General features: G+C 46.5%; 1 protein-coding gene across 1 annotated transcript in view; it reads left to right on the top strand.

Moving 5' to 3' along the window:
* The first annotated feature begins 1,595 nt into the window (after nucleotides 1-1,595).
* The window catches only part of DLG4 (discs large MAGUK scaffold protein 4), a 40,624-nt gene continuing 26,498 nt past the window's right edge, over nucleotides 1,596-15,721 (top strand). Inside the window, exons 1-10 of the mRNA XM_044274190.1 lie at nucleotides 1,596-1,652; nucleotides 1,906-2,030; nucleotides 3,541-3,710; nucleotides 6,065-6,201; nucleotides 7,174-7,318; nucleotides 7,412-7,550; nucleotides 9,526-9,682; nucleotides 14,462-14,564; nucleotides 14,649-14,769; nucleotides 14,923-15,093. Coding sequence (XP_044130125.1) covers nucleotides 1,596-1,652; nucleotides 1,906-2,030; nucleotides 3,541-3,710; nucleotides 6,065-6,201; nucleotides 7,174-7,318; nucleotides 7,412-7,550; nucleotides 9,526-9,682; nucleotides 14,462-14,564; nucleotides 14,649-14,769; nucleotides 14,923-15,093 — 1,325 coding nt within the window. The remainder of the gene's footprint in view (nucleotides 1,653-1,905; nucleotides 2,031-3,540; nucleotides 3,711-6,064; nucleotides 6,202-7,173; nucleotides 7,319-7,411; nucleotides 7,551-9,525; nucleotides 9,683-14,461; nucleotides 14,565-14,648; nucleotides 14,770-14,922; nucleotides 15,094-15,721) is intronic.

Genomic DNA, 15,721 nt, shown 5'->3' on the forward strand with positions numbered 1-15,721 from the left:
TCGTCGGTCCGCTGTTCCCCCGTCTCGGTCCGCTGTTCCCCGTCGTCGTCCGCTGTTCCCCGTCGTCGGTCCGCTGTTCCCCGTCGTCGCTCCGCTGTTCCCCCGTCGTGCTCCGCTGTTCCCCCGTCGTCGCTCCGCTGTTCCCCGTCGTCGCTCCGCTGTCCCCCGTCGTCGTCCGCTGTTCCCCCGTCGTCGCTCCGCTGTTCCCCCGTCGTCGCTCCGCTGTTCCCCGTCGTCGCTCCGCTGTTTCCCCGTCGTCGGTCCGCTGTTCCCCCGTCGTCGGTCCGCTGTTCCCCCGTCGTCGGTCCGCTGTTCCCCCGTCGTCGGTCCGCTGTTTCCCCGTCGTCGGTCCGCTGTTCCCGTCGTCGGTCCGCTGTTTCCCCGTCGACGGTCCGCTGTTCCCCCGTCGTCGGTCCGCTGTTCCCCCGTCGTCGCTCCGCTGTTCCCCGTCGTCGCTCCGCTGTTCCCCCGTCGTCGCTCCGCTGTTCCCCCGTCGTCGCTCCGCTGTTCCCCCGTCGTCGGTCCGCTGTTCCCCCGTCGTCGGTCCGCTGTTCCCCCGTCGTCGCTCCGCTGTTCCCCCGTCGTCGCTCCGCTGTTCCCCCGTCGTCGCTCCGCTGTTCCCCCGTCGTCGGTCCGTGTTTAAAGAGAATGTGTTGTCAGAAAATGACTTATTGCTTTAATTACACTTTTATGTTTAACATACTTTTAAATAATTTTTAATGATGTTATATTTAATTTTCCATCTTAATATCTATAGTTAAAAAAAACCATAAACGCCTGCAGTTTTCGCGCTGGCCGCTTAGCCTAATAATAAGCGCCACTTCTTGATCTGTGCAGATCACTTTATTGCAGCTATCTGCTTATCTGTCATTCTGATAATACCTGTGTGCATAGATAAGACAGGATCCACCACTCACGATAGATTATCTATTCTTTCCTTGTACACAGAGCATGCCCAGAAACCTCTCCTATAGAAGTTAATGAGGCCCCTCCTTACTAGCGTTGAGCGAACTTCTGTTTTCAAGTTCGGAGTACAAGGTTTGCGGTAGCAGAATCCATAACGGAATTCTTAGATATCCGGAACCCAAACCTTGTACGCCGAACTTGAAAATAGAAGTTTGCTCGTCCCTACTCCTGACAGTTGTCTATGGAACATGGGGCTGCCGTAAAGCAATTTTCTTAATGCTTTCTAAATAATGTTAAGAACAGCTCAGGCAAGATGGCCGCCCCCATAATCCTGTACAAGATGGCCGCCCCCATAATCCTGTACAAGATGGCCGCCCCCATAATCCTGTACAAGATGGCCGCCCCCATAAACCTGTTAAAGATGGCCGTCCCTATGATCATGTTCACGGTGGCCGCCCCCCATAATCATGTTCAAGGTGGCCGCCCCCCATAATCATGTTCAAGGTGGCCGCCCCCCATAATCATGTTCAAGGTGGCCGCCCCCCATAATCATGTTCAAGGTGGCCGCCCCCATAATCATGTTCAAGGTGGCCGCCCCCATAATCATGTTCAAGGTGGCCGCCCCCCATAATCATGTTCAAGGTGGCCGCCCCCCATAATCATGTTCAAGGTGGCCGCCCCCGATAATCATGTTCAAGGTGGCCGCCCCCATAATCATGTTCAAGGTGGCCGCCCCCGATAATCATGTTCAAGGTGGCCGCCCCCGATAATCATGTTCAAGGTGGCCGCCCCCATAATCATGTGCAGGAAATGGAATAAAAAAATCTGTACTCAGAAAATAAAAACAGATTAGAAAAAAGGAGATGTGTCACTATCTGGTTTTAACTGGGAGGCAAGATTTTTGGTGACGCATTTCCTTTAAGAGCTCACTACCCATTAACGTTCCTGTTTGGGTTCCCACCTATCTTTCTCTCATCTAAAACATGTTCTCCTTTTTAGGGTAACTCAGGGTTGGGGTTCAGCATTGCAGGAGGAACTGATAACCCACATGTGGGAGATGACCCCAGCATATTCATCACCAAGATCATTCCAGGTGGAGCAGCTGCTCAGGATGGACGGCTCAGGTAAAGTTGATGTGCAGGCCTTCTGCTGGTGGGATTTCTCTGTAGTTTTTGGACGGGCAGTAGGTGCTTTCAGAGTCCTGAAGCTTTTTGTTGTTCGCCCCCTTCTGCTTGTTTATATAGCAGTCACTGGTTCTGACTGTAAAGTCTCCACAACACCAGTGAACCAAACCCTTCACATTCCTCCATGAAGATTCCTAGGTATTGTTCTTGTTGGAGAAAGAATGCTAGGATTTAGAGATCTGCAACACTTCTAAATCTCCTGGAATCATGGGGAGAGAGCTTTGTTGCTGAGATCTGCCATGGTGCTGCCCTGTGCAACGGCACACCTCTCAGCATGAGATGGAGTTGTCTCCATAGCTGACCCATTGGGCAATTATTGAAGTCAGACATTGTAGGATGGGTACCTGTGAAAGGGATTTCTATCTGTCACCGTCTTCCGTCCCTTTAATTCCTTCCTGTTGCCTTTGTTTCCTATATAACCCACTTACTCTGGGTATCCAGTCCTTTATACCCCCAGGTGTAACCTTCAACCCTCCAGATACTTGGATATAAAGATACTTTACTGATAACATATAGGTGACAAAGCAGTGGACACCACAAGAAGATACAGATACATTACATAGAGGACACCATCACACACAGCCGCCTCCTTTCCTGCCCTCCCTGGAGACCAAGCCAATGTGGCCATAATGAGTATACCATGTATATATCCAGATTCCACCAATATACCGTCTACTGGATCTAGACTTCTAACCACACCCAGTGCCTGGCCATTAGTACACGTACCTAGAGAGACTGTATATACATATAGAAGGCTGGCTTCAGATCACGTTTTATGCCTCCGAATGACGTATACGTTAGAAACAAAGGATACAAAAATGCAGCACACCACGTTCTTGAATCCTGCAGACTCACGTAGCCTATATATTCCTGTGCACCAGCCCCCACCATCGACTCCACCCTATGACCACCCAAGGATCTTCCAATCTGTTGGCCAAGAGAATGTTGCCCTTGTCTTTGATTCGATAACAAGGGGCACAATGACCAAATGGCTTCTGGCCGTACTGATGTCACTCAATGGTGACTATCACTGAATAACATCAGTATATACTCTACCCAATTTTAGGCTTATTTGTGTGGTCATCGGACGGAGGGTCGGGCTGAGAACCAGATCTTCCTGTAACAGCACTGGACACTACAAAGAAATCCCTGCAGCCTAGCCATGTTCTCCATATTTTCATTAGGAACATATACAGTTCTAGACCCGGCTAGCTCCCTGGGTACTATATTTAATATATTCTGGATCAGGATAATAAAATGATGAACTTGTAGTTGTTTTCTGTGCAGCCGCCTGAATCATGACACTGATTACCTGTCTCTTCTCGACCTCTCTCTTCTGTCTTCCTCCACTCTCTGAACGTCTATATCCCCCCACTTCCTCATTTCCTATCCTTCCCACCCATTCTCACTGCTCATAATCTCCCTCACTCATGCCCCTTGGCACCCTCAGAGTAAATGACAGTATCCTATTTGTGAATGAGGTGGATGTGCGTGAGGTGACACACAGCACTGCGGTGGAAGCTTTGAAGGATGCAGGGTCAATTGTCCGTCTCTACGTGATGCGCAGGAAGCCGGCATCTGAGAAAATCATTGAAATCAAATTGATTAAAGGTCCAAAAGGTAAACAAGAAAATATAACTAACACTCCTTTCTCCTCTGTCCACGTTCCTATGTCCTCCTCACAGGCTGCTCCTCTACTTAAAAGGTGTCCTGATTTCTAGGAAAATGTTCATGCAATATTCCTAGGTCATCCTTCATCTGTCATGTTCTCACGCCTTTGGTCATCATTCTTTAGACGTGTCCTCATGCCCTTGGTCATCCTTTTTTGAATTTTGTCTTCACTCTCCATCCATCCTTCTTCTGTTGTGTTCTCATACCCTTGGTCATCCTTCTATAATGACCTCATACCTTTAGTCATACTTCTTCTACCTTGCCCTCAAGCCCCTGGCCATTCTTGTATCTTGTTCAGACACCTCTGGCCTTCCTTCTTCTATAGTGTCCTCATACAGATTTTCATCCTTCTTCTATCTTGTCCTCATGTTCTTGATCCTCTTTCTTCTACCTTGTGCTCAAACCCCCAGTCAACCTTCTACTTTTTCTCACATCTGTAGTCTTCCTTTAGTCCTTTCCCTTAGTGACCCTTCTTCTTTCTTGGTGTCACACCCACTGTCATGTTTCTTTTGTCTTGTTCTCACACTCCCGATCATGCGTCATCCTTTTTCTATCTTTTCTTCACACGCTGGGTCGACCTTCTTCTGTCTTGTCCTCGCACCCTCATTCATCCTTCTTCTACCTTGTGCTCAAACACATAGTAGTCCTCCTATGTAATTTACTCACACTCCGGTTATCCTTTTTCTATCTTCTTCTTGCACTGCTGGTGGGGACCCTTCTTCTGTTGTCTTCACACCCATGGTTATATTTTTTCTACCCTCTCCTTGCACCCTGGTCATTTACTTTCTATTTTCTCCTCACACCCCCAGTTATCTTTCTTCTGTACTCTTTTCACATCAGTCATCCTTCTGTCTTCTCTTTGCAGCTCTGTTGTGAATCCGTCTTCTAACTTGTCCCCACCAGTCATCCTTCATCTGTTTTCGCCTCACACCTTTGGTCATCCTTCTGTCTTCTCCTTGCACCCCTGCTAGGAATAATTTTCTGTCTTGTCCCACCTAGCCATCCTCTTCTATCTTGTCTTTGCACCTCTGGTCATCCTGCCATCTTCCCCTCGCACCCCTGGTGGAGATCCTTCTTCTATCTCACTCACCCAGTCATCCTTCTATCTTCTCCTCACACCTTGGTCATCCTTCTATCTTCTTTTTACACCCTTATTGGAGATCCTTCTTCTATCTCAACCCACCCCCACCCCAGTCATCCATCGTCTGTCTTCTTCTAACACTTCTGGTTATCCTTCTATGTTTTCCTCACACCTTTGGTCATCCTTCTATATTCTGCTCACACCTTAGTCATCCTTCTATCTTCTCCTGAAACCTGTTATTATCCCTATATCTTCTCCTTCCACCCCTGGTGGAGAGCCTTCTATCTCACTCCCCGCTATGGTCATCCTTCTTTCTTCTCCTTGCAGCTCTAGTCATCCTTCTATGTTTTTCTCACACCCCTGATCTTCTTTCTTCTATATTCTGTAAACACTCCTGGCCATCCTTCTATCTTCTCACATTGCTAGTGGAGATCCTTCTTCTATCTCATCCCACCCCTACCCTGATCATCCGTCACCTGTCTTCTCCTCACACCTCTGATAATCCTTCTATCTTCTCCTGAAACTTCTGGTCATCCGTCTATATTCTCCTCACTCTTCTGGTCATCCTTCTGTCTTCTCCTGAAATTTATGGTCATCCTTCTATCTTCTCCTCACACCTTTGTCAACCTTCTTCTATCTTCTCCTGAAACCTGGGATCATCCCTCTATCTTCTCCTTGCACCCCTGGTGGAGATACTTCTATCTCACCCCCTCCCCCACCCCGGTCATCTGTCTTCTATCTTCTTCTCGCACCTCTGGTTTTCCTTCTGTCTTCTCCTCACACCTCTGGTCATCCTTATATCTTCTCCTTGCATTGCTAGTGGAGATCCTTCCTCTGTCTCGTCCTACCCCGATCATACTTTTTCTATTTTCTCCTCACACCTCTGGTCATCCTATAATCTTCTTCTCACAGCCCTTTTGGAGATCCTTCTTCTGTCTCTCCCTACTCCCACCCTTGGTCATCCCTTTTTTATCTATTATTCACACTTTGTCATCCTTATTCTGTCTCTCCTGAAACCTCTGTTCATGCTTCTCCTATCTTCTCCTGAAACCTCTGGTTATGCTTCTTCTGTCTTCTCCTGAAACTTACAGTTATCCTTTTATTTTCTCCTCACGCCTCTAGTCATCCTTCTATCTTCTCATCACACCTCGGTCATCTTCTTTTTTTTTTTTTTAAATCCCCTTCTGGCACCCCTGATCAACCTCTGTTCTCAATCTCGCAGGTCTTGGATTCAGCATTGCTGGTGGTGTTGGTAATCAGCACATTCCCGGTGATAACAGTATATACGTTACCAAGATCATTGAGGGTGGGGCTGCACACAAGGACATGCGGCTGCAGATTGGAGACAAGATTCTTGCGGTGAGGTCACAGATCATCATCCAATATCTAAATGGTATATATTGGGGTGCTCCAAACATGCTGTGGTGTTGCTCAAAATCCACAGATATTGGGACCTTTTCATATTGGGGTGCACTCCCTGCTTTCTGTAAAATATGGGGGCCATGAATGACTTGGGGTGCACTCCCCACTTTCTATAGAATATGGGGGCCATGGATGATTTGGGGTACACTCCTCACTTTCTATAGAATATGGGGGCCATGGATGACTTGGGGTGCACTCCTCAATTTCTATAGAATACGGGGCTGTGGATGATTTGGGCTAAGATAAATGTGTATGAAGTGTATGGGATGTATGTGGGTAAGTGATGTACAGAGTGTATGGGATATTGTATGATGTCTGGGATGTATCAGATTTATTGCGTGTTTGGGATGTATGGCAGTGGCTGTATATGTATGTGGATATGGGCTGTTTGGATTGCATTTGATGTTGTATGGTGGGTATGGAATGTGTGATGTGTATGGTGTGTATGGCAGGTATGGGATGTGTGAAGTGTATGGTATGTATTGGGTGTGTGGAGTGTATGTGATGTCTGAGATATACGGGGTGTATGTGATGTATGGTGGGTATGGAATGTGTAAAGTGTATGGCAGGTATGGGATGTGTGAAGTGTATGGGATGTGTTAAGCGTATGAGATATATGGGGTGTGTGGAGTGTATGGGATGTTGTATGTGATGTCTGAGATATACGGGGTGTATGTGATGTATGGTGGGTATGTATGGGGTGTGAAGTGATGTGGGTTAATTGGGGAAGGAGCTCCAGACGTTGTTGTATATGTCTACACTATGTTTTCCTGATTTTGGTCTCTTTGGATGAGAAGCTACAAGGTTCTTGTTCTTCTGTGTGGTCAGAAGGCCTGGTCGCAGGGAGGCCTCCTCCTTATGACAAGCTCATGTAGAAGGGTTGTCCCTTACTGTCTTCTTCTTCTTCAGGTTAATCACGTCAGTCTGGAGGATGTGATGCATGAAGATGCGGTTGCAGCATTAAAGAATACATCAGACATTGTCTACCTGAAAGTCGCCAAACCAACCAACGTCTATCTGAATGACTCCTATGCCCCACCCGACATCACCACCTGTGAGGAACCTTCTCTTCTCCTCTAACATGTTCTCCCTGTGCCATACCCTAATACTCAGCTACAACTCCTGTCCTCTTTGTATATCTCTGCAGCCTACTCTCAGCAGCTGGACAGTGACCTGTGTCACCCAAGTTATCTTGGCCCCGAGTATGCTCCAATAATGACACCAACCTCACCCCGCAGATACTCCCCCATTCCCAAAGAACTTATGGGAGAAGAAGAGGTGCCACGGTAAGAGTGAAGTAAAAGAGGGGGCTGGGCAGGAAACAGAGAGAGGGCAAACAGTCAGTGGCGTGCCTAGGGTGTTTGGCACCCGGGCGGGTCCTTTCTCTGGCACCCCCAATACTTAAAAAAAAAAAATTGTACCCCCTCACAGTAGCATTGCCCTCATTGTACAACCTTCACAGTAGTTTGGTACAGATGTGTGCCCTCTCACAGTAGTTATGGCCTCTCTGTGCCCCTTTCACAGTTGTAATTCCCTCTTTGTGCCCCCTTCACAGTAATAATCCCCATTGTGCCCCCTTCACAGTAATAATCCCCATTGTGCCCCCTTTATAGTAATAATCCCCATTGTGCCCCCTTTATAGTAATAATCCCCATTGTGCCCCCTTTATAGTAATAATTCCCATTGTGCCCCCTTTATAGTAATAATCCCCATTGTGCCCCCTTTATAGTAATAATCCCCATTGTGCCCCCTTTATAGTAATAATTCCCATTGTGCCCGCTTTATAGTAATAATGCCCACAATGCCCCCTTTATAGTAATAATGCCCACAGTGGCCCCTTTATAGTAATAATGCCCACAGTGCCCCCTTTATAGTAACAATCCCCATTGTGCCCCCTTTATAGTAACAATCCCCATTGTGCCCCCTTTATAGTAACAATCCCCATTGTGCCCCCTTTATAGTAACAATCCCCATTGTGCCCCCTTCATAGTAACAATCCCCATTGTGCCCCCTTCATAGTAATAATCCCCATTGTGCCCCCTTCATAGTAATAATCCCCATTGTGCCCCCTTTATAGTAATAATCCCCATTGTGCCCCCTTTATAGTAATCATCCCCATTGTGCCCCCCTTATAGTAATAATCCCCATTGTGCCCCCTTTATAGTAATAATCCCCATTGTGCCTCCTTTATAGTAATAATGCCCACAGTGCCCCCTTTATAGTAACAATCCCCATTGTGCCCCCTTTATAGTAATAATCCCCATTGTGCCCCCTTCACAGTAATAATCCCCATTGTGCCCCCTTCATAGTAATAATCCCCATTGTGCCCCCTTCATAGTAATAATCCCCATTGTGCCCCCTTATAGTAATAATCCCCATTGTGCCCCCTTTATAGTAATAATCCCCATTGTGCCCCCTTCATAGTAATAATCCCCATTGTGCCCCCTGCATAGTAATAATCCCAATTGTGCCCCCTGCATAGTAATAATCCCAATTGTGCCCCCTGCATAGTAATAATCCCCATTGTGCCCCCTGCATAGTAATAATCCCCATTGTGCCCCCTGCATAGTAATAAAGTCCTCTGTGCCTCCTCTGTATTAAACCACAGTAACTCCTCCCCTTGTCCCGTTCCTGAAGCTCACAGTCCTCTCTTCCCTGCAGACACAGATTGTGCTGCAGCGCGGTATGGGCGGAGCTTATGCAGATTTCCAGGCTGCAGGCTCCGCCCCCACAGGCAGGCAGTGCGATCTGTCTCTGCAGGCTTAATGGTGGAGCGGGGAGAAGTCTTCCTGCTTCACCATTCTGTGCGCCGCCGGCCTGAAGAGGGGGGGGGGGGGCGCGGTGGAGCTGAGCGATGAGGGACAGTACTCGGCTCCCTGCGCTCCAGCAATGAGCGCTTCTGTCTGTATTGATGAAAGCGCTCATTGCTTCCAGGCTCTGGCACCCCTATGAGAGGGGGCACCCGGGGCAGACTAACCCCCATGGCCCCCCTTAGTACACCACTGCAAACAGTAGATTTAGAGGAATAAGATCCGTCCAAAAGATGGTGGAGCAGTAGATGGATCAGATGCATCATACATAATAGAAGGAGGAGATAGATGTGACCAATGGGATGTATGATGGGAGAACGAGACATGGTGGAGCTGTAGATGGACAGAGATCAGATAGACCATACAGTATAGAAGGAGGAGGAGATAGATGTATGATGTGTCTGGTTAACTGAATGGTGGATTATATGGGACTTCCATTGCTGTACCACAGGGAACCTCGCAGGATTGTCATTCATCGTGGCTCCACGGGGCTTGGATTTAATATTGTTGGAGGAGAAGATGGGGAAGGAATATTCATCTCATTTATCTTGGCGGGGGGTCCGGCTGACCTGAGCGGAGCTTTACGAAAGGGGGATCAAATCTTGTCTGTGAGTAACTCAACGGCTTTACAGTCAGTGTTTTATTTTTTTCCTATTATTGTACAGTAAACCTTAGATGATGTTTTTATTGTGTGTGTGTGTGTGTGGTGGGGGGAAGGGGGGTAGTGGCTGGAAAATGTGTGAAATCTTACAACATAAACATGTACAGGCCAAGAAGACCCAAGAAAGCTTGAGATCTAGAAAGAGTTACAGAACCACTGCAACCCAAGTTCAGTCTTCTACAGTCTACAGAAGTCTCATCAGACATGGTCTACAGTGCGATAGAAATCTTAATACAGTCTCTATGGTCTACAGAAGTCTCACAGACATGGTCTACAGTGCGATACAAATCTTTCTACAATCTTTTACAGTCTACATATAAGACATGTATTTAGGTTTCTGTAACATTGTAGACAATGTCTGATGAGACTTCTGTAGATCGTAGAAGCTTGTATTAAGAGTTCTATCGCACTGCATGTCTACAGTATGATAGAAATCTTAATACAATCTTCTACAGCCATCAGAGTTTTTATCAGACATGGTGTATACCTGCAGCACAGGGTTCTCCATGATGTCTGAAAACATGGTATATCTGTGGAACAGTTGGAGGTTCTCCACCATGTCTAACGGAATCAACCAATGTATATCTGCAGGAGAACAGGGCAAGTTTCTTCACCAAGTCTGGAACAATTAACCATTATACTGGACATGTGAAGAACGACAGTACAGTATTCTCCACCATCTCTGGAACATCCACCATTCTACATCTGCAGAAGACTAGCACCAAGTCCTCTACCATGCTGGGAACAATGGGCCTTTTTTTTTTTTTTTTTTAATCAGATCTTTTTTTATTAATAGTTATATTTCCATATACAGAAAAATATTTCAAGCATCTTCGGCTATTGTACAACAACCACTTTCAGTGGACATACCTGGATGCATGTACAAGAATATACAATTCCCTTACCCACCCCTCCCCCACTCCGGCATTGGTTCCATCCCTTTCTAATTTTCCATTTATACATTAATGTGACTATTAGTCATCCATAGACGCCATAACTTGTCATACGTATGGGGGCACCCCCTTTTCATACATCACCATAGTGTTAACCCTCCACTGTTGGGGACTGGTGTTGATCCAGTGTAAAGCCCTCAGCTTCTTGGCTACATACGGTAGCTTCCCTATCGGCACCCCAGCAGCCTCATCTACTTCCGAGATGTATCCTAATATACAAACTTTAGTACAGAGAAGACCTGCTGTATGATCTCCAATATGCATCCAACCTTTGACGCTGCCATAACGTGTAATAAGTCCGCTGGTTCCGGCAGATCTGATGCCTATATGAATATTATACACCCTGTGTATGAGGAATAATTAGGACAGTTTTCCTTTTCACTCAGCGAGGATAGTGGCACTGCCTCTAGAATATCTTCCCATTGCTCTTGCGATATCTCCCCTAGATCTCTCGCCAATTTACGCATAATAGTCAATGGGTGAGACTCCAGAAATTTGTCTAGGAGCATTAGGTAAAGCATGGAGATCAAACCCTTCTCCCTGAACCTCCAGAATCCACATAAGGTCTTTGCCTTCGTATCTGACCAGTCATATCTACTGTGTTGGACTCCAACCAACCCTTAAAGTGTTGGCATGGAGCCACTAAATAACATGTCCACCGGTTAGGCAACGCCAGTCTCCAGCTTTATTCTAGGCTGACCTCTATGTCACACTAGATCTCTGAAGATGTAGTTGATTCTGTGGAATCTGTCCAGAGGCATCCCGACGGGGTGTTGTGAAGGACATGCAGAAGTTGTGGCATCAGGACTATCTTTAAAAGACTCTGCCTACCACCAATAGAAACCGCTTACACCAAGCCCTAACCGTCACCCGGAATTTCGTAAGCGTTAAGTTAAGCTCTTCAAACTCTGACACCTGGGCGAGATTTGAATCCCTAGATATTTAATGTTTGCTATGCAGGGGATGTGGTTAGCTAAAGCAGTCGTGGACAAGGCGTGACCATGCAAGAACATCAGCGCCGATTTATGCCAAATGATAGTTAGTCCTGCCATTTGACCAAATCGGCATATAAGAGCCATTGTTGCAGACAGGGAGGTCAATGTGTCCCCCAAACCTAGTATCATCCGCATATATAGCTACTTTATTTTGGATCTATCCGTATTTAAAACCTCGTATTTCTGAGGCGCTCTGCACCACTGCCGCCAATGGCTCTATTGCGAACAGCAAGGGAGACAATGGACACCCACAATGGACCTTTCTACTTCTGCAGAAGAATAGTGTGAGGTCCTTCACCATGAACATCTGCAGGAGAAACGCATGAGCTCCATGTACAGAAGAATAGTATAACGGCCTCCACTGTATCTGGAAAAATCCATCATTGTCCATCTGCAGGAGAATAATACAAGGTCCTCCACCTTGTCTGGAACAATCAACTTTTCACATCTGCAGGAGAACTGTGTGAGATCCTCCACCATATCTGGAACGAGCAACCATTGTACATCCTCCATCATTCTGAGATCAACCCTTCTAATATGCATGCTAGGAACTGTTAACCATTGTACATCTGTGGGAAAACAATAGGAAAGTCTTCTACCACAGCGGTCCCCGACCACCAGGCCATGGACCAGTACCAGCCCAGGATCATCTGGTCTGTGAGGAGCGCTGGTGTTGAATGGGAGGGACAGGAACTTTTGGCTCCTGTGCCCAGTTGTTTGGCCTCATAGACTAATGCTGCTATGCCTGAGGCCTGTGAGGCAGTGCTGCAGTACAGGATGGTCGGCCATAATGACATCATTGTGACCTTGATGACAACGTCATCACTCCACAACCCGGCACAAGAGGTGGCAATGACGTCCACGACCGCTTGTATTGTAGCGCAGGGAGCCCGGGCAGCAGGCTGGAAGAAGCCTCAGTCACAGACCGCCGGACGGAGGGGAGTATTGTATTCTTTTTATCTTTCCAGTTGTGAACACTACTGGGGGGCACTAAGGAGGAGGGGTTGGATGTATTATTTAATGGGAGCACCATATGTAAAGAGGCACTATTAGTGGGGGGCACCATATGTAAAGAGGCACTATTAGTGGGGGGCACCATATGTAAAGAGGCACTACTGGGGGGCACCAAGGAGGAGGGGTTGGATTTATTATTTAATGGGGTACTATATCTAAAGAGGCACTATTGAGGGGCCACATATGTAAAGAGGCACTACTGAGGGGCACCATATGTAAAGAGGCCCTACTGAGGGGCACCATATGTAAAGAGGCCCTACTGAGGGGCACCATATGTAAAGAGGCCCTACTGAGGGGCACCATATGTAAAGAGGCACTACTGGAGGGGGACCATGAGTAAAGAGGTACTACTGGAGGGGGACCATAAGTAAAGAGGTACTACTGGAGGGGGACCATATGTAAAGGGTCACTACTGGAGGAGGACCATATGTAAAGGGGTACTACTGGAGGGGGACCATATGTAAAGGGGTACTACTGGAGGGGGACCATATGTAAAGAGGTACTACTGGAGGGGGACCATATGTAAAGAGGCACTACTACATCTGCAGGAGAACAGTGTAAGGTCCTCCACCATATCTATAACAATTAACCATTGTACATCTGCAGGAGAACAGTGTAAGGTCCTCCACCATATCTATAACAATCAACCATTGTACTGTACATCTGCAGGAGAACAGTGTAAGGTCCTCCACCATATCGATAACAATCAACAATTGTACTGTACATCTGCAGGAGAACAGTGTAAGGTCCTCCACCATATCGATAACAATCAACCATTGTACATCTGCAGGAGAACAGTGTAAGGTCCTCCACCATATCGATAACAATCAACCATTGTACATTTGCAGAACAGTGTAAGGTCTTCCACCTTGCTGTGAACAATTATTCACCATGAATTTATAAGAATAATCTTGCTAGGAACAACTAGCCATTTTACATCTACAGGGGAGCAAGATGAGGTCTTCCACCATGCCTGAAACAATTAATTATTCTACATCTGCTGAAGAACAGTACCATGTCCTCCACCATGCTGGGAACAATTAACCATTCTAGATACGTAGTGTAGAACAGCCCCAGGTCACCAGCATTTTATATCTACAGGAAGCAGTACAAGATCCTCCACTAAGTCTGGAATAGATCCTTTGCCTTGCCAGGAACAATCAACCAAACATTTACAGGCAACGGTGCAAGGTCTTCCACTGTTTCTAGAAAAATAAACATTGTACACTTGCAAGAGAACAGTATGATGTCCTCCACCTTGTCTGGAACAATCCACCTTTTATACACCTGCTGGAGAATAGCACAAGGTCCTTCCCCATGTCAGGAACAATCAACCATTGCAAACCTCTAGAAAAATCTCTAGGAAAATAAAACAGGAGAACAGTACAAGGTCCTTCACTATGTGTGAGATGATCAGCCATTGACTACACTCTGACTACTCCCAGTAAGAGCCGACCCGGATCAGCTATGACAGCCATGCTAAATCTCACAGTGTTAATTAGCAATAGCTGCTGCTGACACATAAAATACTGGCTCCTAATTCTCCGAGGCCAGGAACCTCGGTGACACATACCTTCCATCCACAATGATTCCAGGTACCTTCTTAGAGCTGACAAGGATTCAGGGCAGTGTTCACAATACATATGGATTAGATGTAGACATTACTGATGGTTGTAAGGATTGTCTTAAGTATTTTCAGCTGTGCTTTTCCTTCTGATGTGGGTCCAGCTCCTCATGATTATGACTCTCCTAACTGATTTACAGGTGAATGGGGTGGATCTGAGAAATGCTACTCATGAGCAGGCGGCTCTGGCCCTCAAGAATGCCGGGCAAACAGTCACAATCATTGCCCAGTACAAGCCTGAGGGTAAGATGGCTCGTGAAATATAATCTGCCATGTAAAGTATGTGGGACTACAGTACTAATGAGGTAGGTGTCTTTGGTCTCTCAGAGTACAGCAGGTTCGAAGCCAAGATCCATGACCTGAGGGAGCAGCTGATGAACAGCAGTCTCGGCTCTGGGAGTGCATCTCTGCACAACGCTAACGGTGGCAAGAGAGGGTTCTACATCAGGTAAGAAGTCCACTGGTGGAGTTGATGAGAACACAGGACTACCTCTGATCACAAGGTCAGTGGGCTAATGGTGGTGTCCAGTGTCCGATCTTCTTGCTTTGTCTTCTGCTCATGTCTGTCCTCCTCAGTAACGTACTTGTGTCCTGCTCTCAGGGCTCTTTTTGACTATGACAAGACACGGGACTGCGGCTTTCTCAGTCAAGCCCTTAGCTTCAAGTTTGGAGATGTCCTCCATGTTATAGATGCCACAGATGACGAGTGGTGGCAGGCGAGACGGGTACAACCAGAGGGAGAAGAAGTCGGCTTCATCCCCAGTAAGAGAAGGTGAGACCTTGTGCCGTGCAGTTAGAGGAGCCAAACTTTCCAAGACCAGGATTCTATACTAACCTTTACCCAAAGGTGGACCCACCCAGCAGAGATGTACTACCAGTATACACACCCTATTATATACACCTGATACCAGTATACACACCTGATACCAGTATACACACCTGATTATATACACCTGATACCAGTATACAAAACTGATTATATACACCTGATACCAGTATACACACCTGATTATATACACCTGATACCAGTATACACACCTGATTATATACACCTGATACCAGTATACACACCTGATTATATACACCTGATACCAGTATACACACCTGATTATATACACCTGATACCAGTATACAAAACTGATTATATACACCTGATACCAGTATACACACCTGATTATATACACCTGATACCAGTATACACACCTGATTATATACACCTGATACCAGTATACACACCCTATTATATACACCTGATACCAGTATACACACCTGATACCAGTATACACACACCTGATTATATACACCTGATACCAGTATACACACCCGATACCAGTATACACACCTGATTATATACACCTGATACCAGTATACACACCTGATTATATACACCTGATACCAGT

Source organism: Bufo gargarizans, unplaced genomic scaffold (genome assembly GCF_014858855.1).
Source record: "Bufo gargarizans isolate SCDJY-AF-19 unplaced genomic scaffold, ASM1485885v1 original_scaffold_1567_pilon, whole genome shotgun sequence".
Classification (NCBI taxonomy): domain Eukaryota; kingdom Metazoa; phylum Chordata; class Amphibia; order Anura; family Bufonidae; genus Bufo; species Bufo gargarizans.